This window comes from Passer montanus, unplaced genomic scaffold, assembly GCF_014805655.1.
Source record: "Passer montanus isolate IOZ18808 unplaced genomic scaffold, ASM1480565v1 scaffold51, whole genome shotgun sequence".
Classification (NCBI taxonomy): Eukaryota; Metazoa; Chordata; class Aves; order Passeriformes; family Passeridae; genus Passer; species Passer montanus.
Genome location: NW_024370041.1, coordinates 362,852 through 389,647, shown reverse-complemented (window position 1 = coordinate 389,647; position 26,796 = coordinate 362,852). Strand labels below are relative to the sequence as shown.

The 26,796-nt window shown below is 37.2% G+C and overlaps 1 protein-coding gene across 3 annotated transcripts in view; it reads right to left on the bottom strand.

Annotated features, from left to right (window-relative positions):
- Nucleotides 1-2,878: 2,878 nt before the first annotated feature.
- Nucleotides 2,879-26,796, bottom strand: part of CTNNA2 (catenin alpha 2) — a 372,247-nt gene continuing 348,329 nt past the window's right edge. For all 3 annotated transcript variants that reach the window (XM_039723934.1, XM_039723935.1, XM_039723936.1), the window contains one exon: nucleotides 2,879-4,057. In XM_039723934.1, the coding sequence (XP_039579868.1) occupies nucleotides 3,770-4,057 (288 nt within the window). In that variant the 3' untranslated portion in view covers nucleotides 2,879-3,769. The remainder of the gene's footprint in view (nucleotides 4,058-26,796) is intronic.

Here is a 26,796-nt window from a genome sequence, read left to right as displayed (position 1 = left end):
ATGGACTAAGTTATTTTGCTACAACTCAGACCTGTATTCCTTTGTACTAATGACCTGCTCATTAGCTCCTTGATCTAAAATACACATTTAGCTATGTTAACTCTTCACTTTCAGATTCTCATTTTAATAAATAAACAAGGCAAAACAGAAAAAAAAAACAACTTAGGAAAATTATTTTGAAAGTTATGTATAGGCTTTCTGTGTTCTCTGACTTCTTAATTCAGGAACTGTTTCCTTGCTGAAAATGTGTATTATAAATTGAAATACCTTCATTATCATGTTCCTGTGGCTTATTAAAATGGGAAATTTATCAAATGGGAAGTTTATCAAAATGGAAAGCCAAAAATTCTCTCTATCCTTCTTCTTATGGCCACAGGTGAAAAGCTACAGACATTTCTGACTGATTTTGGTAATAACTCGGGTGTCTAATTCTCACAGATAAAATACAATACCTGCCATATGAATAACAAAAAGAATGACCTCAGAATTTAAAACCACACTAGAAACTGTCCCCAGCTCAGGAGGCCTCTCTGACCTTCATTCTGATCTTCAAAACAGTCATTTGCTGTCTATTTATCAGCTGGAAGCAACCTCTTTAAAAATAACTATGTTCTGTCATTAAGAAATATATAAATATATTCACTTGCATTTCAGGTACAACTTGAACATTTTCCAGGTTGTAGGTACACAGGAAGATGTGTGATACCCACACATTTTGGTTGAGAACCAAGGTGATAGTCATGAGAAAGGGCTGCAGATTTCTGAGCAAAGTTGTGGAGTTCCCTATTTTCAATGGAGAAATGTCTCTAGAGAACATTTCTGAAATTCACATTATTTTTCTATGCCTACCCTTTTTACTACTCTCAAAATTCTTCTAGATCTGTAAGATTTGCAAGATTTCAAGACGGAAAGTCTGTGGGATGAATTCTTAATTGGTGCAGTTAATGGAATTATCATTGTGGCAACTGTGACATTGTGATTATGAATTTCACAATTTACTTATTTTAAGAAAAAAATAAATTTTTTTTCAAAATATTGAACTTGCTGTTTTGACAGTTCACTTTGTAACACTGGATTTTTGAGTTCTAAGGGCCAGTGGTTACTTTTTGCGTATTTAGATTCATAGAACAATACAATGGTTTGGCTTGGAAGGGACCTTAAAGATCATATAGTTTAACACTGTCGGTGCCTTACCTGATTTAGACTCTCCTTGCATGACAGCAATTCCAGATTTTGTAATGCTTCTCATGTTTCCATGTACTTTCCCATCCCTTGTTTCAGATGAGTGGATGAAAACTGCATGAACAATTCGAACACAGGCACCCAATATTTCCCTCTGTCAAACCTGTCCTCATCCTGTTGGCTTTACTGTATGAGCTGGAAACTGAGCTGGTTGGTTCCTGGCTCATTTTTTCATGTGCATTACTTTATCGTTTATCAACACCACATTTTGTTGTGTGATCATAAAGATATTTAGATCTTAGATGGACAAAAGGCAAAAAATCCATCCAAAAGCAGGAGTCTAATGGCCATGGGCTAAGCTGCCCAAAATCAGTCTAGATTCTTCCCTCATTGACTGATTTTCACTGAGCATTTCACACACACAGTGAATTCACTATTCTGAGGGAGTGACTGGTCCCAGACTCCTTTCACTGTGATCTTTATCCATGGAGCCCCCAGCACTGGAGAGTCCACATGTTCACAGGTTCCTTTAGACTCCATGCTTTCCTCTAAACTTTTTCTAAATTTGAGATTCCTTTTAGAGCAACAACACAGTTTTAAAGCAGCCATCGAGCTAATCCATCAGAGTTTTAGAGGAAAACACTTCTGAAGAAGAGCTATTACTTTTCTTCATGGTAAATTGCCTATTTTCCTTTTTCATGCAGCATGCCGGGACATTTTTACTTGTCTATTATTTGCTATTTTTGTCTTTAGACTCTGTATCTATCTTTTGTCTCTGTAATCTCATCTGTAAAAATCCCCCCCTACTTTTTAGGGGGTTAATTGTTACCAGCAGCAATGTCAGTCTGTGTCAGACTCCAGGGCTTTATAGGGAAAGCTCTGCAAGCACTTTCCCACATCTCATATATTTTGGTCATGTCTACGCTCTCCAGCTCTGATTGGGGAACTGCTTTATTACACAGTACAACTAAAGAAAGCAGAAATAGTAATTTCCTAAAAGACCTCTGAGAGTACATTTCTTTACATAGACTGTGTAGGAGGGCAATAGAACAAAATTTGGTGCTTTGCTATTCTGAGGAATAATCAGCGTATCTGAGACGACATCCAAACATCTCTCAAAAAATCTTCAAGGGCTACACTTGTCACTACTGCTGTAACTCAGTGTTTATCAGTGTTTCAAATCCCCTGTGGGGCCATGAATGTTCCCTTAACTTGATACTATCTAATTATAAAGAAAATTAATAGATATTAATTCTTTTCTTTAATATATACACTCAGACTTTTTGTTGATGATAACAAAGGCTCTGTAATTAAGTAACTGTTGGTTCAAAAGGGAATAAAAGTAGATATTTGTGCAGTGGACGTTTTACAGGTTCTGTAACATTGGCACAATAGGTGATTCCAAGGTTGTGAAGTGCCAACCTTACAAGTGAATAAATTGAATTATCTTTATGATTGTTCTGAGGTGTTGCATTTAAACAAATAATTTCATCCCACATGACACGTCTCATATCTATTGAGAGTTAAATCTGTCTCAGATTTAAACTCTGGTTTTGACCCACTGACCATGTTTGGTGTATTTTGACTATTAAAAAATGAGAAAATTCACAAAAATTAAGAACAAAAGACAGAATTAGTGACTCTATAATCAAGTGTGATTCAGGAGATACCCGTGCATTAAAGGAGACGAGCCAGATTGAGGATTCCAAGGTTAAATGAGTTTATTGAGTTAGTGGTTACAATGGTATGTCAGATACCTGTAATCCAAGCTACACCTACATATTTGCCTCTAAATTCTCACACTGTCAGTTTCCGTGTCTCTAAACATTCCACCACCAGGTCTTCTATTACTAATATAATAATAATAATAATAATCAGAATAATAATCATAATATAAAAGGCAATGTCAATCACCATATTGTGCTTCATACTCCACCATAAGGAATTCAATTGGCAAAAGTAAACCTCTGGTCATATTAATGGGATTAATTGAAATGTGAGCAGTCATAACACTACTAGAATATAAAGAACAAAATCTGGTTCAAAAGAAGCATTTTTAAGATGAATTAGTTTGAATCTGTTTTAAAAATTCACATACTATAATGAAGATGACTTAAAAGTTATATCATTTAATTATTGGGCCACACATTGAAGCATATTGGCTAGTACATTTTTGCACTGCAACAGAAGCAATACAAGCTTTATGGTCTACCATTACAATTCCTTTTTTTTTTTTTTATTTTTCACTTAATATACCTGCCAACCTAATGTTTCTTGCATGCATAAAAATTTCAGGGTTTAGACTTGAATTTATCATTTATTCCACACGTATAGCCCCGTGAGGCAAATTCTTTGGCCAATTTAATGCTATAGTTTAGTTTAAAAAGGAAGCTTGGAATTAAGTCCACTTAATATCAGAAGGCAATGCCCTGAATTTTGGGCACTGCAGAGAGTTATTTACTGGAATAGAGTCTCAGGTCGCATGCAAATTGTCACTTTGTCCCCCCCACCCCATGCCAGACGCACACAAGTCGGCAGGTACGCATACAAAAAAGAATAAAAAACCCTCCTGGTAAAGCTCAGTGGTTTAGAATGAATCCATAGCTTTAAATTCACTTAAGGCCTGTACAGGGGAAATATGTTTCTTCTGGGACCCTCTCCTCACTCTTGTCTGATATTCTTCTGGTTTTTCTCTCTTTACTAGAGGTTTCTTCTCGGGGGCCTTCATCTTCCAAGATACAACTGGAGAGTTCACTGCAGCAGTGCCATAGACCTTCTGATATTTAGTAGAAGCCACATATGATGCTTTCACTGTAAGGACCACAGCGTTCATCAGGTTTTTAGCTGCCTGGATGAGAGAAGTGGCACTGTCCAGCTACAAAGAGAAAACAAAATGAAATATAGCAAGGTTACTACAAAACAATATACAGCAAGGTCATTCCGTGGCTGGATCACTGGGCCATTTCCTGACTGGAGCCTGGATCCTCCCAGATTTCATTAAAGATGGAACAAATCCTCTTCCTCGGGGTACCCTGGAGTATCCATGCACTGGCAACATCATGCACTGAACAGTAAAGGTAAGACAGTGGTACCTCACATTAATTTTTTTTTATAAGTTAAAGGAAAAGCTTGTGTTGTCTGAGCATTGTTTTTTTGTTTGTCTGTTTGTGGGGTTATTTGGTTGTTGATTCTTTTTCTACAATTTAAGAAGTTTTCTGTTTTCTCACAAAAAACCCTTTTACTTCGCACTTAAACCTTTAAAAATTTACTGTTACACGTCAGCTGTAAAACAGGTCAACAGGCATTTTTCCCAAGTGTTCCAGTTTGTTCTAATTATTCCTGTTAGCCCAGGATAACACCCCCAGTGATGTCTACAGGAACAGTGTGAGGCCAGCACTGAGCTTGTTAAAGAATCCCATCTGAAAAGATGAAAGGAGCTTCTGAAACCCCTACAGAAATGAAAAGATGAGACAGTTAACTGCAGGTTTTGGCAGCTCCTGTAATGTGTGAGTTACTCCTGGTCTCAAGGAATGTTACTTTGTGGTTTCCAGGCTTTTTGTACCTTTGTGCTTCTCCCATGCATGAACCTGCCTGAGGTTCCTGGGTGTCCTCAGGATGTAAGAGCCCTCAAGGACTTGCTGAGCTTCAAAACACTGGGACTTCCAGTCAGCAAGCTTCCATCATACTGAAGTGAAGTTCATAATCCTGGCCAAAATTTTCAAAAGGATTTTAACATATAATGGGGACTTCCAAGGCAATGCCTCAATGTCCCACGATGTGAATCAGGTACTTGCCAGATCCAAGTGGATATTCTGAAAGTAATAAATCCTAAAAACATGCTCCTAAGGACTATAGCAAGGCAGGTTACTACTTATGATGTTCAATTATCCCTTTCCTAAAATACTCCAGAGTGAGATACACATTTTCTGTGATAAAGCCTTTCAGATATACCATGGAAGCTGCTTCAATTACTTATGTCTTTCCCAGACTGTAGAAATTATATGGGATGTAGTATTATTTTACCTCTTTGATTCCACCCCACATGCTCAGTAAGTTTTTAGCTATTTTTAATTAGTACAAATGGCCTGTGTCACTCCAAACCCTTCCTGCTCCCTATTTTGGGAGCATGGCTGTGTAATATAAATGCTAAGCCAGGTAAGCAGGACAAAGAGTCATGAGGCCATAACAAAAGCCACACCATACTTCACCTCAAGCATTCTGCATCATTAACAGAAGAGTTCAGGAGAAATCTCCTTCTGAAGGGTCAGTGACTGATGTGAACAAAAATAGACATAACAGAAAGCCTGTATTTGAAACCACATTAATATATACTTACCTGGAGTGTTTTATTTCCTCTGCTCTGGCCTTAAACTCATTATGGTTCATCAAATACATAAACAGCTACATACAGTGAGGTGAAAACCAAAAAAAAAAAGCATTTTAATGACATTCACATACGTGGTGCCATTCCCTGAAATGCACAGTTAATTGCCGGCCCCTAGTAAATATTTTTCCTTGGGACTAATTTGTATTTCTGTTAGTAAAAGAAACGAAGTTAAAAGATGGAAAATTACATTACATGGCAGAAACATGACTGCTCAATAGGGAGTAATGAAATATAATCCAGTCTAGTGTTATTCTATAACCACACTGCTGCATGATTTATAAGGCAATCTGTATGTTTGTTGGCAAATAACAGATCACACTCTATTAAATTAGGATATTCTAATTTACTACAGAGATCTACAATCAGGCATTATTCATTGTTAAATGATTCTTTTTGAAACACTGGTGGATTGATATTGAATATAAAGTGATACCATCAAGTAGTGTTTACTTCACAATCAGTGTGGATAAACTGACTGGATTGAGCCTCTATTGCACATTCCTGAATGAATGCTGGTTGCAGAAGGTTTCCAACAGCTCCATATTTTCCACCACAAAAAGCTGGTTTACATATATTAAGAAACAGAATAATTAAATGAAGCATTTTAAAATGAGGGGGCACCAAAATTAGATGTTTAAACCCATACACAGAGTTCGATCTACACCTCTGAACACAGCAATCAGCAATTTTATGGATTGTAGTCATGCAGAATCTTGGACCTCACAATCAGATGCAGGCTGCAATGACACCTTTTAGGAAACCATGTTTTAAAAAATGTTTTGATGCTGTTAGAGTAGATAGGAGCTCCCAGTTTTCACCATTAATAATCACATTTTGAGATGCAGATACTCAGTCTTTAACCCTAATATCCACTTATCTTGTAAAACAGTTCCAAGTCTTGGAACCAGAAAAGAGACATAAAACCCCACCACAGGCTGTAAATGTCCTCCAAAATCTGCTGGTGGTCATTCCATGCATCCAATTTGGCCACCTAAGCACTTCCCATGATTTTCTTACAGCCTCCAGCTCCTTGCTTGTATTATGGCTCAGCAAAGAAGAATTAAACTGAATGAACATCATCTCAATTGACATTTAGATCTTCCCACACCACTATGTTGCTCCAGCTTTAAGCTGTGCTTTGCCACACTGGCACAAAGCTGGAATGAGGCAGCAGTGAATCAAGCCCCATGTGTGTTAATTCCTTACAAAATCTGGGCACAGAAACCTGTGCACTTTTCCAAACGTTATGTTAATAATAAAAAAATCATAAGAAGGAAAATTAACATCTCAAATAAAAGCACTGCTAGGAAAATTACTTCACAGTACAGAAGGCAACCTTTACTCCCTGCAATACCCGCAGAATTATAGATATAATGATGGATTTTGGTCCTAACAGCCAAAAGAGCCTTTGGCTTGCTGCTCAAAGTAATGGTGTTCTGCTGCTTAGACTTCTTTTAAAATATGTTTGCCTGCTTTTAGGAAAAAAAAAAAAGCTCTCTCAACCATAAAAGACAAACTTGGGTGACTGTCCCACAAAATTCAGTGAATGCTGAGGAAAATTTAAAATTAAGAATAACTGCACTGCACCTGGTCACTTAGAATAATTAAGGCTGGAAAAGACCTGACAAGATTCCAGGGGTTTTTTCCCCCCTAGAGAAGATCCTTCAGGTTTTGAGGAGTTTTTGAGCTGCTTATCAGCTGTCCTGCAATTTTCCTGAACGATTTGCAGAATTTTCCAGAATCTTGAGATAATCAAGATTTCTTGCTCCTTTTACACATAATCTAAGTAAAATAATCAACAATTGCAATAACAAAATAGCTGAAGAAATTGGATTGAATAAAGCTGGAAATTTTTGTCCTTAACAGTACAGCAATGAAAAGAGATGTTTTTCCTGCATTGTCACACTGCTGTAATGGGGAAGAATTATAATTTGTTTTAGAAAGGATAAAATCTAACTTCCAGAGAGTCTTCATATTAATAATAAAAAATATCCATAAATATTAAGGGAAATTGAGGGGGAAAAAAAAATCAATCTGTATTGCCAGTGAGTAAGGATACAGAATGAGTAGTTTTAAAAGAGGTGGTTGCTTAAGAATGTTCCATATTCTTACTGCTGACTTTAATAAACCTTGAAAATGGGTGAAGATACCTAAAGAATTGTAGATAGTTTCTAGTGTCTAAATATTTGAACAATGAAAATAAAATGACCTGTGAAATTACAGGCCAGCTCAGCTGACAGCACTCCCAAATTAAATGATGCAATGTCTGTGGCAGACTCCATAAATAGAGGAAAGAAATGCAGTTAGTGGTAAACAAAGGGTTGTGTGGGTTAAAATACTTTCCAAGTAACCTACATCATATTTTGGTATGATTAAACTTTGAATTGCTTAAAATAATACTGTGGGTATAATTGGATCTTTGAAAGGTCTTTTGCTTAGTAATACATGACAGTTTGATTAAAAACTCAGTTGACACAAAACTAACAAGACACATACACAGAAGGATTCCAGATTCTCCAGCAGCTGCTTCCAGAAGTACATATATACACAAAAAAAAAAAAAAAAAAAAAAAAAAAAAAAAAAAAAACAGCACACCAAATGATTATTATCAGGGGGGGTAAAAAAAAAAAAAAAAAAAAAAAAAATCAGTGCTCAGCAGTGAATTTCACAGTGGGGTCTTGGAGTCTTGGAGGAACCATTTGGAGTTTTCACAATAATGTTGCTTCTTCTAAAAGCTTGGAAAGAAAGTCACTTATTTGATGAAATTTGCAGATAACAATTGGGAAAGTGTCAAGTCATGCAGAGGGCAAATGATTGATATCTAATTAGCTGCTAAAAGCCACAAATGTAGATTCAATTCTGGCCAGATCTACAGCAGATGATACCTAATTACACAATAAGGAACTTTATTCTCTGCAGGATCCCAGGCAATCACTCCTTGAGTGCACAAAAAGGAGGAGTCTGATTAAATAGGTTCAATTATCATATTCAGTTTATTGTCTGTCCACAGTCATGGGATACTGAGTCTTCTTCTCAATGCAAGAACAATACTGAGGAACTGGGAAAGAACTTAGAAAAACTTAGTAACAAAAACCATCTTTTATGGGAAAGACTCAGCCAGCTCTGTTTTTCCCCACTTTCAAATGAATGACTAAAAAATCAGCAAGTATATGGTAACAAAGCTGATATGTTTCAAGTTCCACATGTGAGACAAAGATAAAACAAAACTTAAAGGCCGAGAGGCGAAGCAGGTCATTTTAGTTATTAATTACCTCAAATTATTTATTTAGCAGCTATATTAATTAATCACAAGACCTCATGAAAGATTGATTCTATTTCTTGAAATTGTGAAATCAATACTGGATGGTTTTGCTTAATATGTATCAACTAGTGGACATTTTTAGTGCACATCAATTCAGGGAGCCTGGGCATCAGTTATGCAGGAAGGCAGCTTAGCTGATAACAACAGCCCCTGCTGACCTTGACAGGTAGAAAAACAAAAAGTTAGTAAGAGGAGCTATTGATAAACAGAGTTTGGTCTGGTTTACTTTGTACAGATTGGGAGGAGAAATATAATTTATTCTACATGACCTGTAGCTTCTCAAATACTCTTGGCTAAGATTTGATTTGTACATCTTTAGCAGGTGACTTAGGCACTGCCAAGCCTTAAGGATTTCTGTGAATTCTGGGAGAATTCCTTGCTTCTCCTCCTCTCCAAAGGAAGATCACACTTTCCTGGACAAGGTACAGTTGCTCTTATCCCACCCCAAAGGTCAGTCAACAGTCTCCAGAGAAAATAAGGCTACAGTTATGCAATTATGAACCTGGATGGTAAATCAGGAATATGGATTTCTCAGATTGTATTCTTATGCAAGAGAACATTTTCCTCTCAACTGCGCTAAATAGTAAATCCATACCTACAAGAGGTATTCCAGAAAAAGATCTTATTTATAAAATCACATCTTAGGTTTCTGTGGCACATTTCATGCATAAAACATGGCCCTGTTAGAGAGACCCAATGCAAGAATGGCTTGTTTGCTATTCAGATCCTCCCTTCCCTTTGGAAGGAGACATCTGCTCTTTATCAGCACTGCTGAGGGTCTGTTTGAGTCAGTCACTTCAAAATCTCACAGGGCTCTTGCTAGCTACAGTCCATTTGGAGAAAACTATCCTAAATACTTGAAAATCTCTCTCTCTCTCAAAAGAAGTCTTTATCTGGAATGTAATGTGGTCACAATAATGTTAAAAATGGATCTGTAGCTACACAGAGAAAATCGTATTGCACTTGTCCTTTCCTAGCTATTTGTTTTTACATTTGACTGCAATTAACTTACTCCTTTACACATGATGAATATTTAATTCATTCTGGGGATAGTTGTGTTTTATAGGTGCCCAATTCACTGAATAACCACCCTCATCTGCATTTTTTCAATTACAGGTAAGAAACCCAGGGGATTCCCAAGCCCATTTGGTTGTATTAAACAAAGGCTGCCACATCCAAGGACATCAGAAAGCACAAAAATACAGCAATAACTGTGGATATCTTCTGTCTTCTGTGGACTGTAGTCATTTTAAAACACATTACCAACTGCTGTATGCTAATTTGCAAAAGCAGAAGCAAATAAAAATACTCCCAGAACTGACATTCCCGGTAAAAAGTCAACAGGCATAAGAGAAGTCCATTTCTACCTTTGCTTTACTTATTCCAAGTAAATATTTTAGTATTTTAGAAGCAAAAGGACAAATGACAAAATTATATCCTAATTCATTTGCTTTGAGAAGAACCCTTAATGGGAAAGCTCATATTTTAACAACTGAAATGGTGAAATGACAAAAAGACAATTGGAAACACCTGGAAGTTAACTAATTACCTAATTATCTAATTATTTTTCTGGAAAATAATTACTGCTAGTGTCTCTCCAGCCTGCAAGTTCCAAAGATGGAAAATACTTTTTAAAATTTTTGATAGATATAATTTTTTTCTATTCAACAAATGCATTTACAGTGAATAAATTATTTCTCCAATAAATAATTGCTATGAAAAAACCCCAACAATAATTCATCTAGTTACCAAATATAACATAGGTTATTTCCTCAGTATTTAACATTTAATTAATATCTTGTTGCATTCATTTCAGAATTTAATGAGGGAAATTATTTTGACCCATAACAAAAAAATCCCTCAGAAACAATTAATTTTACTTTTTCTACTCATTATCAACCATTTCACAGGAGAAAAAAGATGCCAACCCAGTACAACTCTTACCACTCACCAGAACCTCTGTAAGGACAAGCAATCCTATACAGCACTGAATTTTTAAAATTCAATTGCTTTAGCAATCTTTTTTATGCTACAGCACAGTCTCAGAACTTTCAGAGTCTGCTGCTGAATTAAAGTATTTCACAATAATCTTCATGCCAAAATATCTGGAAAAACTCTACAGGACAAAGAAGAAATCCTCAGTGAATAAAGCTAAAGGAGTTTTGTAGATGGGGACAGGAAAATTTGGTTGTTTATACCACACGTTTTCTTTGCTAAGGTTGAATGTAGAAAAGAAGCACTTTCTACATCAACCCACAACTGAGAAAAAAGGGAACGTGTCTTCTGCCATGATGACTTGTAATATTTTTCTTCCAAATCCTCCTCATTCTGTACAGAAGGAAGGTCTGGAGGATGATGCCAAGGGTGGATTGTCTAACGGCCATCACAATTCCAACGCTACCTGAAGCAAACTTGGCACAATCACACTTACAACTTCAAAACCATTCTGCCCATGGAATTTGCTCTGAGTTTTTGGATGATTAACAGGAAATAGAATTTTGTATGTCTGATTTAAACCTAATATTCAACAAGATAAAACGTCTGCAGCAAGATGAAGTCCAAACTCTATCTGATGGGAGAGGCAAACTCCAACTACAACTAAAACTTTTTTATGTTGCCAGAAGGATTCATGAAGAAAATTAGAGTAGGAAGTGTGTCAAAACTCAGTATCAAGTCAAATAAAAAAGCAATTTTTACTGATTTACACAGGGATTCACATGCCTGAAATCTATCCAAGACACAACACGGTCTGAACCTGAGGTCACAGAAAAGCAAGGGCAGGTCTCTGTCAAAAACATCAGTACACATTTCCATTATCATATCCAACTGCAGCTAAATCTGAAAAAAAAAGAGGAAATAAATGATCTCTAACTAATCTGTGCTACTGATCTCCCTGCTCCCAGCTGGAGTTCTAACTTATAATTTGAAGATAGAAACACATTTTAAAAGCCCAAAATAGTCTAATGGTCTTTCAATCTGAGTTTTAGGAGCAAATCTTTTTGTTCTTTATCTAGAGAACAGGTACAATAAAAAGAAGAAGAAAACCCAAATCATGTCTTTCTAACACTCTTACCTGAAATGAGTCCAAATCATGTCCGGTTGGCTGGAAATTGTACTCAGTGACGAAATGCAGGAGACTTTGGATACCAAAAAAATCAATAAAGCACAGAAACACTCTATGCTTTACAAGGGTAAATGTGTTATCTCCTGCTATTCCTCCTGATTTTGTCTCAAAGAAAACAAAATGAAAAGCAGCACAAAGCAGGACTTAAGACTACAATGCTGAAAAATGTGCTATTTCCCGAAATTCTTTTTTAATTTGTACCAGTGTCAGAGTGGTATCTGTATGTGATTTATCTCCACGTCTTCAGCTGTGAGGATCTGCCAGTTTTTGAGGCAAATCTGCTCCTTCAGCTCCTTTCCTATCTCTAAAGTCATGCTTGCCAGGCCAGCACAGGGACACTTTGAAGATAAGTGCTCCACAGGCACAACCGGTTTTCTCAGGAAAAGGCTTGGAAATAATGCATCAAACACATCAGAATAAATAAAACAAAATAAAATCCTGTTGTAGAATGGGGGATGATACCAGGACAACTATTCCTTGCTTGTTAAAGTTTTCCTGCTGTTGTTCATGTGCATTTCACGTCTTGTAGAAGCAGATAAAGCTTTGACCATTCAAGATATTGATCATTTTTGAGGTGCTAAAAGGATTTTACTCCCTTGGAGCCGAGGGTCCTTCCAGTGTTGATCAACTCAATCAGTGAAAACATTCCTTTCTCTGTTTGATTCCCTGAGCACTCTTCAGGACATTACACCAGTGTGCAATGAAATAAAAAAGAAAAAAGAAAAAAACAAAACTCCACCATAGTCTTCAAGGGGAAGCTCTATTTCAGTCAGACAGAGATGGCTTACTCATATAGAACAAAAAACTTTTAATGGAAATTCTGCAATTTTATACCAAATAAATTATTCATTAGTAACTGTTCTATTTATTTAGCCAACTCAACCAATGGTTAAACAACATTCAGTAAGTAACTAGAGCTCCCTATTAGAAGGATTTTTTTTCCCTGGTCAATTACTGAACAAACAATTTGTAAATGCATCTGTTCATTACATTTTTAACTTTAGCTAACAATAAATGTCATTAAAAACCATTAAAACAGGTAGTAATTACCTGTTCTTACTTAGTGCAAGCCAATGAAACCAGAACAAAACAAAAAACATTTGTAAAGGCTGTTGCAATTCACAGGGAAAGAACAAGTAAGGATGACAGCAAATTGAGAATAAATTGGAATGAATAAAATCTTGCTCTGAATTCTAAGGGCTCATTTTTATTACTCATGTTTTATTATGCAAATATTCTTTAAGGATGAAAAGAACCTTTTGAGGCCATCTAGTGCAATGTCCTGTTGAAAATTTGAATTAGATTAGGTTGTCCTGGATTTTGCTGAAATTCGGGTATGTCTAAGGATGGAAAATTTCACATCTCTGGGCTAGAGAACTCCACCCTGCACTTGAATTTCACTACCATTTAGTTGAAACATTTTTACCTTATATTTAATTGGTATTTCCCATGTGAAAACTTTGTTTTTACTGCTTTTCCCATGTCCTTATGTCCATGCAACTCTGCCAGGTCTGGATCTGGTTCTTCCAAACCCTCCTCAGAGGAAGCTACTGTAAACATTTTCTCTGAGCCTTCTTTGTACACCTACAAATGTATCTATGACCTGCGAAGATGATGTTGGCAATCTCATTTTCCCTGCTAAAAGGCCAAGTGTCCTATCCAAATTGGAAAAAAAACCCCGAATAACTGTAGAAAAGGAGTAAAAAATTATAATATTTTGGCAAATTTTTAATAGCTCACTGAAATTGTTTAAGTCCAGTACAAGTCCCATCAGAAAATACTTGTGTTAGGGATTAAAAATTTTCCTGGAGTCTCTTTTCCTTTGCAGTTCAGTACTTTAGGTAGCATTTTCCCTGAGTAACAAATGCAGTAGTACTGATATCCTCAATAACATCCAAATGCTTTGCACCTCAGGATAACCATCTCTCCACAAAACAAATTAATTCAATCACATCTCCAAATCTTACCACTAATCCAGAATTTATGTAAAGGAGATAAAGGTATAGACTTCAGAAGTGTGGTGGAATGAAAAGGCATTTGCAGAGGCTCTTTTCTTATACAGTTCTTATTTAAGTAGTGTACATTAGTCATGAATAGACACAGACTTGACTGATGCACTTAGCTGGCATCAGAAAAAGTCAAACTGAGTGTCTTTAAATATTAGACATGGCTGGTGTTACTTGAACCCCCAGAATTTTTTCAGATGCCTCATTGAGCAATTTCTCTAGGAATGAAAGCAGGAAAATCAGGGCTGTTCCTAAAATCCATTGATTTGGCGTGTTTGGTGACCAAGTCAAAGTGTTCAAAGTTTTCATTTCTACAAGTCTTATCCTGCACTCAACCTGCCTAATTCCAGGCTGGACCAAAAGATTCCAGATTCCTTTTCTGCTTGCTGAAGAAGACCATGGAGCACTCGAAATCTTTCACGGGTTCTTTCTCTACAGAGATGGGCCAGAGCACTTCACCTTTAAAACTCAGTTTAGAGATGCTAAATTGCATTAGAATCCTAAACATAGTACAGTGAATCTAGGCAGGTGCTCAACATCTGCAAAGAAAAAATAACTGTCCTTGGATTTGACCTAGTGGTCCAAGAATTCAAACAACTTAATGAATGTTTTTGTGACTGTTTTCCTTAATTCTCCTTTGGTCCCCAAAAGGGTCAAATGGGCAAAACACACAAACTACAAGACATACAAATCTCTCCAACCTCCAGAACCTAAAGAGATCAGAGCATCAAGACAGAAAATTTACATAGATAAATGCTCCTTAATAAGCAATTTAAAAATTTCTGTTCAGGAAAAAAATTAGGCATCAGCTCAATTCAGAAAGTTGAATTTACTTCCATAGCAATATTAACCCTCAAAAGAAGCCCAAGGCTAAACTTTGTAACTCTGTACAGTTTAATTCAACTGCTTATGCTTGTGTATTTTTTAAGGTGTTACCAATCTAAGCATTTATCCGTGTCTACCTGAAATAAGAATCTCTACCCTCTGGAAATGGCTCTTGAGTTCCACATTAAGGAAGGCTGGAGTGAACATCCCAGATGCAGATGTTTACACTTGGCTAGATGAGTCACTATTCACACAGCAATAGAGATGAGAGCAAAAACCTCTTCATAATTCAATTAAAATCTTTCTGAATAATAAAATAATCAGTTTCCATTACACCAGAGACCAACTCTCATCTTTTTGCACAGCTTGAGTGGGGCAGCCTCCCACTGTTACTGTAGCATTGCTTTCTAATTCTATCTTTTTCAAACCTTACTTAACTTGGGTGAAGTCTTTCTCCAGTTGTTTTTTTTTTTTTTGGTGGAGGGGAGGATGCCAGTATTGGTGGTTCATTTTGATTTTTTGGGTGTTGTTTTATTGGTTTTGGTTGGTTGGTTGGTTTTGGTTTTATTTGGCCATCCAGAGTGGAAATTGGAATATCAAATGGAAGGCAGAGAAACACTGGTATTGAACATTAATAGAGTATTTCAGTACCATACTATTTTAAAAATACTAAACTAAAAATTTTAAGTTTTGTTTCTTTACTTTATAAATAGGAAAAATGTTATAAAAAAGAAGTATTCTAAAAAATTATTTTAATTCTTACTGCTTTTTCTTTTAGTTACTATTAATAAAATTTTTCTTTATACCATTTTTACATTTTAAACATACTTTATGTTTCTCCTAATCCTATCTCACAACAAGAAATAAATACATAAGTGATTAACCAACAATAAAACCTACCACACTCATCAATACATTAATTAAGAAATCTCCAATTTAAAAAAATCTTAAATTACCAAACCAAAACCACCACAGTCACGAAGAAACATTTAGTGTTTGAAACCCATTGTGATTCTATAGATCCTTTCTGCCTTGAGCGTGGCTCAGCATTATTTGTAGAAAGGAAATAATGACAATATTTATTTCTGTTTTCAGTTTTACCAGGGAACACCTTGTGTTTGCTTTGAGACACTCAGATGGGACTGATAAAAATCCAAAGGATTATGATTAAAGAGAATCATATTCAATGTCTTTGAGTGCAACTGTCCCAGGACCAGAAAGTCCAGAGTGTTAAGGCAGTCCAAGTTCAAGTGTAAATGTGTGTAAATCTGTGTTGTAAATTCAAACAAGCTGAGGTCGAGGTTTAAAAGGACTGCAAGTGAAACCAACGTGAAGAGTCCTCTAGAATGCTGTGCACTGTCATTGTGACTTCTGCTTAAACAAGATTAAATCCACACAGTTTGTGTTGAGGCAATGGTGTTAAACCAGCCCAAAACTGCAGTGAGAGAGGGCAGGGGGAGAAGCATCTCTTTGCCAGCTGACATGGTTTGGGAACAGATGGAGCATTTCACAGCTCTCCCTCACTTCTCACAGAGAAAAAGAAGGTAAGAACCAACCCACAAAGTTTTAATTCAACTTGTAAGATAAACCAGCCTGGCAAACAGAGAAAAATTGGGAATTTCACATAGCTGCTTTAGTCATACTGGAAAAAATGCTTGATCCCTGTAGATGATCTTACATTATTAAACTATTGCTCACCCTTTGCCATTATGACTGAGGAATAAATCATCTAAATGTTGATCTCCTTAAATATATAGGTGTAAATAGACTAGTTAATATATTGGGTTTGTTTTGAGATGATTATATACAACGTGCTTGCAAGTATACATTTTTTAAGAATACTGCATCAAAAATTTACTTTCAGTTTGTTAATAATTTATGAAGATTTAACTCATTTGAATTAGCATGTATTGGAAGAAATTTCTCAGATATTTGCTTTAAAAGTTTTCATATTAAACATTAAATCAGCTGAAATCTAGGCCTTATAACATTTTAATTTAATGTAATGTACATGTAAATAATATTAAACAAACTTCATAATTTAGTGAACACACATTTAAGCCAAAGCTGTAAATGTAGGAATATGTGCACTTTAGACATTTTATTTTTTTTTTTTAATCATAGCTGCCAGTAAAATAATTTAACAGGGGAATTAGCTCAGTAAATGTAACATTATTTTATTTATTCTCCCAATGTTAAGCTATTCAGCCAAACTCACAGCCTGGGGTTACCTGGACAAAAATCTGTTATTAGAATTGGCACAGACACAGTTCAGGTTAATTATTGCAACAGTTCATGTAATTTGGAGTAACTTTCCCTCTACAAACTCCCCACTATACAGAAGTCAGCCAACTGCTAATTTGCTCATCTTACCAGACAACTTTAGAATGCAAATTTTTCTGGATTCAAAGTAATCCACTGACATCTCTGTTCCATGATATCCCCTCAGTGCTGATCACTGTCTCTAATTCACCATCCTTCCTGGATGACACCACTTCTGATTCTCTTTTCCCAATACTTACACCAGTCTTAAAAAGAGTTTCTCTATGCCACCAAAATGCTTTTGTGTCATTGAAGTGAGATTAGGGCACTGTACAGTTGCTCTTTGTCTTTTATCAATTCTGTGCAAAAACTGAAGTCTCCTGCATTATGCAAGAATAATTATGTGAGAAGGCAATTTGATAAACTCATCAGCAAAGGATGTGCTTAGGATCTAAATTAAATTTTACCTCCAAGCATTTGCCTCTGAAAAGAACAAACTTCAAATAATCTTTAAGAGCAGCAATTCCCATGAAGTTTTCCCAGTGAAACATTAGAGATTGACTAACCTGTTTTTTCTTTTCCTTTCCTGAAAAGATTAAAGTTTGCTGGGGAAGCTAAATTTGCCAGGCAAGTTTGTGGCTTTGCAAAGGAAGATTTGAAGACTTCATTTTTTGGTTTACTAAAGGAACAAACAGTAGTAATAAAACACCATGTGCACATTATTCAAAGCTAGAAAAGCCTGTCAGGGAGACATTTTTATAATGTTTGTCATTATTTTTCTCTTTGACAGGGAGGGAAAAAACCCTTAGTGAAAGTTTTGGTAGATAGCTTTGTAAACAAGACTCTCACCTTCCCTGAACTCCATTTAGATGCCCTGTGCTTGGATACAAAGAGCATCCCTGAGTCATCAGGGAGGAATATCTATCCATCACTATGGACCAATTCCCAGCAATGCCACTGACCAGAAGATGGAATGGTCTGCACCCTCACCCAATTGCTCACAGCCACCCAGTCACCTGAAAATAGAAGCACTTCATCAATCAGCCTATGAACCCCCTCTGCTGAAAAGGCTGGGACTGCACTCTCTTCCTGTGATTTATCCAGGACATGGTGCTGCCTTTTAGTGCCTCCCACTGGGATATGACCAGAGCCCACAGGAAGCTGGTAAAGAGCTTTAAATGAACAAGAACAGCAAGATTTGCAGTATCCCTAGGGCCCAAAATCTTCATATGATCCTTCTTCTGCCCTTTAGTATGAGAGCTCTGACATCTTGACAGCTTTAATAGGTACCCAGGAGGCAGAACAAGAAAGGAAGATCTTCGTAGTCCATCTTGTCTTTTTTAATATGCTGAGGGATATTAAAACAGTGAAGCAGTAATACTTGGGGCTAAGGGAAATAGGTAGCAAGACAATGCTTTAAAGTAAAATTGTAACATTTAGGTAGTGAGACAAAAAACACACCAAGACATTCAGTCAGCAGCATCCCTGTCCATCTCAAGTTCTTATCAAACAAAAAAGAATCAAATGCTTTGATTTATAATTTCAAAGGCTAAGTCTGAGTTACATCTCTTCTGGGTTTTCTGCTTGATATTATGTCTTCCACAATTTACCTTTGAGTTTTATTTAATCTATGAAAAAGGTCTTATAAAACAGCTTATTGTCATTACGCAGCTTCACAAATATTCTGGATAAAGTTAATAAAAACAGTAATAGAGAATATATAAAAAAAGAAATCCTGTCCCATATAAACAGCCATTACCCACAGTTAATAATGATAAATACATAAATAACACCATCTATCTTTAATCATAAAGAACTTCAGGAAAATTATGGCCCAGCACTGTAATTAAATACTGTAATTAAATTAATGGAAGTTCAGCAACTGAGTTCAAGGGGACCAGAGCCTGCCTTTACACAGGACAAGATAAATATTGATGGATCAGTTTAACCATCAGCCAATGGACCACCTGTGCAGGTGAATTTAACTTTGGGATTTCTGGACAGGGAGGAAACTCTTCTCCACAGGAGAGATAACACATGCAATTAACTCTGTGAGTACTATGGTTAATTAAAACAAAACAAAAAAAAAAAAAAAAAGGAAAGAGAAACTATCAAAAAAATCCCCCATTCTCATGTGCCTTCCCTCCACCCCCAGACCTGTAAAGACAAAGATGAGACAGGAGGTTACTCACCGTTGAGGAGTCACCGCTTCCAGTCTCAAGCGTAGCTCCCTCAGCACAGGTGGGTGGGTGGGTGGAAAGTTGACTAGCCCTGCCCCCATCTATGACATCACACTCTACCTCATAAAAGGTAGTGAAAGTGCTCTGAACTCCAGTCTGATTTCCGAGAGATACAGAAAAGAGATAGTGAGAGAGAGAGCAAGAGAAATATTTGTGCCGTAGCGTAGAGTGAGGAGAGAGGGGAACGTGTGCTGAAGGAGCTATGCTTGGCCAAGGACACAAGGCCTCCTCCACGATGAGTAACCCCACTGGCTGGGGGTTCCTCTCACTCCTTCCCACAGCACAGGGCCAGCCTGCCAGCCCCACAGGGCTTGCTGATTCAAAAGGGGAACATTTTTGGCACCTTTTGATGACAACCAGAGAGGAGAGAAAGCTCAATCCCAATTAAACGCTGGCTGACATCATATCGGGCATGAATTTGGTCGATAGGTTCCCAAGTGACTCTATTTTATGTGTGGTTTTGTACAGCCAAACTGCACAAAAACATCCACACTGCATGCAGCTAAAATTTCAGGGATTGCAACAGGAATTACACTTGTGTTTCCTCCTGTGGGATAAAAATCCAATTCACACCTGTGGATTGACCCTTGAGTAGAGTAATCCAGAGGGTTGGGCCTCCTACACCACTGCATGAGGGAGGGCAGGAAAAGAATTATGGTTTTCTTGCATTGAAAATGAGAACTGACAAACTGTGCTGAAAGAACAAGTGAGGGAAATATAAAAATTCTGGGCATACATTTATTTACAGAGCACACTTTCAAGTTCCAGAAAATAGCAATAAAATTGCAAAGAGGTGATGTTTTTAAAAATATACATTTTTATACAATGACAGCCATACAGGCTGAGGCACACTTTATTTTTCAAACAACATCCCAAGGACTGATACTGGAGGACTTAAAATGGGATATTCAGTCTACTTTATTGTAAATGGTATTTTTATAATCCAAATTCTGGAAAAGCAGGTTTGGGAGTATACATAATTGCTTATATTATGCGCTGGGATTTTCTTAATAACCTAGCTGTAGACTAAAATTGAAAAAAGAGTGTATTTTTTTTCTGCTGCTACACCTAACTCCATTAAATAAAACTGCTTAGAGAATGGGGGACTTATTCAGTGCCAGTAAAGACTGCTAGTGTAAGAGCCTGCCTTTTGGAAGAGGAAAAATACATACTCCTTAAATGTCTTTTGAGGGCACATATTATAAGCACATGGAGTTAATATTGATGTTTTCCCTCAGGCTTTTTAGTGCTACAAGGTTCATGTGAATTATAATCTAATAATGATTAGTATTTCTGTCTTAATAATGATTAATGTGCATTCCCTGCTCTGTCAGTGCGTTCTTTGTTTTTCTCTCCTTTCCTTTACTGAAAAAAGGAAGTGTGTGACTCGTGTCTAGTACCAGTCACTCCACCTGACAACACAGTCAAGCATTTTCCTTCTTAACCTTCAAAACTTTTATCATCGTGGTTATCCTGCAGTATCTACAGATGTTGCTTTAAAGCAGTGCATTTATGGGATTAAAAACTCAACAAAAATGGGTGCCCAGTGGGCGAAATGAAGAGTTATTGTGGCTGTTAGAGATGAGATGTAACTGCAGGAACACAATGCAAAACTAGGCTGCAGCTGAGGAATGCTAAGTGATGAGAGTGCTGTTCATAATTTAACTGTTTTCTCTGTACATAGTCTCTTGATTACAAACTATTTGCCTGTTTGAAGACAGACAGGAGGAAAACCTCCTCTGGTCCCCTGTATTGCATTGACTCCTTATTAATATTTATGTCTTATGGCCTGATAAAGAGAAAAGGAAAATCCAATTTTTAAAGGCTTTTATGGTAAAAAGTACCATGCAGTATTCAGTGAATTCATAACTTAGGTAACCTATGGCTTGACTACTGCACCACAGTTGTTTTTGCCAAATAAAGTAGGAACATATTTCGAACTCCTGTGACCACCAGTCCTGATGAAGTCTATGTGAGGTTGGGCCTTCTGATGAAGAGAAGGATGTTCAGAGGATATAACCTTAAATATCAGAAAAATTACACATGTAACAGCAGTTCTAAGATCTTGTAAAGAGAGAGTTTAGAGAGATAAAGAGTTAAATTGCCTTTTATTGGTATGAAACATATGGGAATAGCAGAATTAAATCCTGGAAGACTGAGTATGGCCAAGGACATTCTCCAGTAAAAAGAGAAGAAATATGGAAAATTCCATCATGATAAGGTGATATAAACAGATAGACTGATTAGATCTTCAATAGATTGGGTGGCAGATTATACCCCATATGGTATTTTGGGGCTAGTACAACTTAAATCTCAAATCTTGTTTTGATCTGTAGTTGATAAAGAGAATATAAAGTGAAGAGCAAAGTTAAGAGCTGTGCACATAGACCTAAACACATTACTGAATAAAAGCAGAGAAAGAATACATCTCATGAAATTATTTTTAAAAATGTATACATATCCAAGAAAATGCATAAATCTTCCAAATGATTCAAGGAACACAAGATTAATTAAATGAACGCACGGAAATGCAGAGTCAGTAAATGAAGACTTTAATAGCAAGTATTTTCTTAAGGGATGTAGGTGAAGCCTAACAGCATAAGAAAACTATACAAATGCTGGTCAAGTAATTGATTTAGTTAGTTGCACCCAGGCACCAGAAATCAGCTTAAAGTAGGGGTCCATGTTTAGTCTGACCTCAAAGATCTGATGGAAAAAAAAAATCCCAGTGCGGTTTCTTTCTTGCTTAAAAGAATGAACACGTGGTGGGAAAGGGAGGCACCACACAGGTACCCCTGGGTGCTCTCTGGGGAGTTTGAGCACAGAGAACCAGCCCTGCAGAAGCATCTTCCAGACTGGTGCAGACACAGAAGGTAAAAAAGGATGGATTATAAGAAATTGAAACGAAATCTGGAAAAGGCCATGTAAAAATGCCAAAGTGACACATATCATAAAAGCCTGAGAGCTTTACACAGACACAACTCTGATCCACAGAGGGCCAGCTGCTCTAGGGCATCAGCATGATGGATAAGTGGGAAAATTCTTTTTGTACATTATCTGTCATAGTTAAGGAATGATGAAATATGGAACATCCCACCTGACACTGAGTAAAGCTGTAACTTCTCTAACTTTTTGACAATGGAAATGTTGAACCCAGTCACAGGTATAAAAAGGGGATGAATGTTTCTGCAGTCTTTGGGCTCAGATATTGATGCTCTAATCCAGTTTGAACAGAATTCTAATTTGGTCTTTGATGAGATTTAGCACACAGTACTTGTATATATCATCTCAGTTTCCAGACACACTACCTGGTAACCCAGTTCACAAGGTTTTGATGATGTATTAGTTAGCATCAGAAAGAACTGATGTTAAAAGAAAGCTTTTGAGAATATCTAACAGTAAGAGGTTAGGATTGATTTTTCTGATACTCGATAGGTTTTTACTTTGACTTCATATCAATGTCTTAATTACATTATACAAAACAAATCCTTTTTGTTGAAGCAGCTGCCTATCAGTCATGTAAGATTAGATGTGATAACAGAACTTCCTTTGCTTCTGTGAGATACATAAATAATAATTTTAATAATAATATGTCCCAAGTGTGGAAGAAAATATTTCAGAGGTTAAAGACAGAAGGCTACTTTTAATCTTCCTCACTTGGTTAGCTCTCTTCCTAAAGGCCATTATGACCTCCCTCATTTAATGGAAACACATCTCTTTTGTGGATTTTATGAAAAACTTTGTTGTAAACGGTTCTGTTCAGTGTTTGCAGTTGATTTTGCTCAGGTTGGAAAAACCTGATGATGTTTTCCCTTGGGTGCACATCTTCTTGTCTGTGAATAGCTCTGTGTGTGTGTTACTCGCCTGCAACTCTGGTTGTCAAGAAACACAATTACAGTCAAAGTAAGTGATGAGTCTGAACTTTAGCTGTTATTCTTTTAATATCTGCAAAAGCACCATCTGATACTACATTTAGAATGGGATTTAGTGTCACCACTTTCCAACTCAAGGAGTTAAATAATTGCAAGAGCTACAAGATGTACTTCTGTATAAGAAACACAATCCAAAATCTCCTATTGTGAATGAAATCTGTCATTATGGAAATTCAGCCCCCCGTAATTTCACGTGCAAGAAACAAACCTCATTTTCATTTATGGCCTTGGGATGAACCTATTAGCAAATCTATGCTGTGCATTAGGGAGGCCAACTGAGAATGCCCCAGGGGAAAGGAATTCTTATTTAATACAAAATGGTGATGCTTGGTCCCAAACCATCTCTGCTAAAGGCAATAAGACTGGGAAACAAGTGAACATAAAATAGTATCAAAGTCCTCTCTTTCTTTATAGTAATTCTTACAGGAACAGTCCTTTGGGACCATATCTTAGGGTGTGTTAGAATGGTCTTTGAGTTCTGCTAATTATTGTAGGGCTGCTGTAATTTGTGTATCACAAAGCCATTAAATTCCCATTTTCTTCCCAGCTCATTCAGCATGGCCTGGAATAGAAAAACAGGCTGAAGTGAAGCTGTAACCACTGTAGCAGGTGAACCTTGAATTTTTGAGTGGCTACTACTTTTAAAGCAAATGCAGTATGTAATGAAGCACATACAATATTTCCTTCAATTCTCTAACAAGTATTTCCTTCAATTCTCTAACCTTTGTCTATGGTCATATTTGTTTCAAGCCTCATTCTTGAATCTGTAGCATTTTACATTGTTTCAAGGAATTAAATGGCTTCATATTGTTTGGTGTCAGAAATGCTTTTCTTTACAGAAAATTGTTCTAATGAGAAACTTCAACAAATTTAATCTTCACAAATGCCTGAATATTAGTCATTTGATAAAGCACAAGAGCATGGTCCCCAAAGCCAAAATGCTTCTTAATAAGGATAAAAGTCTGACCTGTCTAAATTTAAACCTACTGAATGCAGACATATAGATAGTGTGTGTGCTTCTTGTCTCCATGAATATATTATAATGAAGACAAGTGCAGTGTAATTTTGCTTTGCAAATTAAATTCTAGATAACATCTTTCCGTTTATGCAGGATATATAATTTCATATTTATGTGTGTTTATACATGCATTCATATAAATTGAGGTATTTTCATAGCCCTAAACATAGCCTTATAAAAAAAAAAATTGGAGCTTCAAAAGAACTGAGATTATTGCACAAAAAATATTTTCTTGTTGGATTTTTTAGTTGTGTCTTGAGCTTTGCTCATCTGCTTTTCCTTACATAAACTCTGTCTGCCACGTCCATCTTCTTTGAAGGAACAGTCATACACTAAGAAAAATAGATTACCCTTTCCAGAGGCTTCTGCACAGCTTTTTCTGTGGATCACAGTTATGATCCCCCTGATGCCAAAGCTCAGGGTATGCCCTATCATCCAATACAGCACCTTTAACAAAGGCAAAACCTGTGAACTCCCTGCCACAGGAACAAGATCCTGCAGGATCTTTCACTTGCCTGAATCAAAACTCTGTAAAAACATCACTTAAAAGAGATCTCTGGAGGAGTCTTGTATAACTGTTAACTTGAAATGAGCTGATTACCAACACTAGATCTTCCCAGCTGCTTCACTGTCTGCTCCAGGCTTGAATCTCTCCAAGGAAGCCAACTGCACAAACCCTCTGAGCTCCTGGTCCGTGCTCCCTTTACTGGGATGCAACAGGTAAGCTACATATAATGAACTAAATTCCTATTATTGTCAAATATTTGGGAGACGTCTTGCACACAGCTTTAGAGCCACTACAGGTATATCTATTTGCCTCTTTAGTTTTTTTTTTTTTGTTCATCTTTAAGATGTTTCATAGGATAATTAGGAATTCTTCCCCATTTTAACTTTGAGAAAGCCCTATGACAGAGCTTCCGTAAAATACATCATATATAATGAATATATGACCATGAGGGATTTTATCAGCACTCATTTTGATTAACCTGCATAACTCACTGGTGCCTTTGTCCTTTAGGAGTAGTAAATTGACTCAGTGTCAGGATGATAAATTTTTTATGTTACCACATCATCAGGTAGTCCCTTCATGGACAGTGCACTGAGGGACATTCTGTGCCAGCAGGAGTTGGAGACTCCTAAATTAGTCAGTTCAAACAATTTTGTTCCAGTTAAAGGTTTATCCAAACCTGTATAAGTATATATGCTTCACATAGCCATATAATTTGGAACTGAGTGCACTTACTATGGCTGTTTTTCACTCTCACACGTATCAGTCTATCTGCATACATTCAAACACTTATGCAGAGGGTACTTAAATATATCTCCAACTCAAAATGTCCAGCTACAACATCTTTCTGTATTTTTCATGTCTGTTATGTCTCCCAAAGGAGATGACATGAGCTACTTGAATACACTGTGTAGATCATGGTTTCACTTTCACAACCCAGCCCCAGCCTTCCTGTCCTGGAAGCTGTCTTTTCACAATGTCAAAATAAAGAACCTGAGATTTTTATTTTCTCTCCCTGCTTGCTGTATTAGGAAAGTAGAGATTATTGTGGAATTAACCAACTTTATGGTCCTGACTTTATCTCAGTCTTTTCCCAACACTGCAGTTCTTTGATTTCATACTCCTATCTTGCTTTGGGTTTGGCTTTCTTCCCCTGAACATTTCATATCTCCTATTTCTTTGGCTTACTTCCTTAGTATTTCCTAAATGCTGTTCTTTACCCTCTGCTTCCACAGAATCACAGGATTAACTAGGTTGGAAAAGACCTCTGAGCTCGTTGAGTCCATCCTATGACCCAGCACCACCATGGCACTGAGTGCCTTATCCAGTCTCTCCTTAAACACCTCCAGGGACTGTGACTCCACCACCTCCCTGGGCAGCCAATTCCAATGTCTAATCACCTTTTCTATGAAGATGTCCCTCCTAATGTCCAACCTAAACCTCCTCTAGCCCAGCTTAAGACTGTGTGCTCTTATACTGTGGCTGCTTGCCTGGGAGGTGGGGAGAATCCCCTCCCTCCCCTGCTGCCCATGGTGCTTTGGATGCAGCTCAGGGAATGTGTGGTTTCTGGGCTGCCAGTGCACATTGCTGGGTCATGTGGGGCTTTCTCACCAACCAACACCCCCAAGCTCTTCTTCTTCTCAGGTCTGCTCTCAGTCCATTGTCCTCCCAGCCTGTGTTTGTGTCAGGGATTGCCCTGACCCAGCTGCAGGACCCTGCACTTGACCTTGCTGAACTTCATGAGGTCCTTACAAACCCACCCCTCCAGCCTATCCAGGCCCCTCTGGATGATTCCCTCCCCTCCAGCATGCCAGTGGCACCACACAGCTCAGAGCTGTCACAAAACACGTGCTGAGGGTGCACTTGATCCCACAGCCCATGTCAGTGACAAAGATGGTAAACAGTGCCAGTCCCACCCCTGAGGAACACAATCATCCCTGGTGTCCACTTGGACAGTGAGCCCTTCACTACAACTCTTGGAGTGTGACCA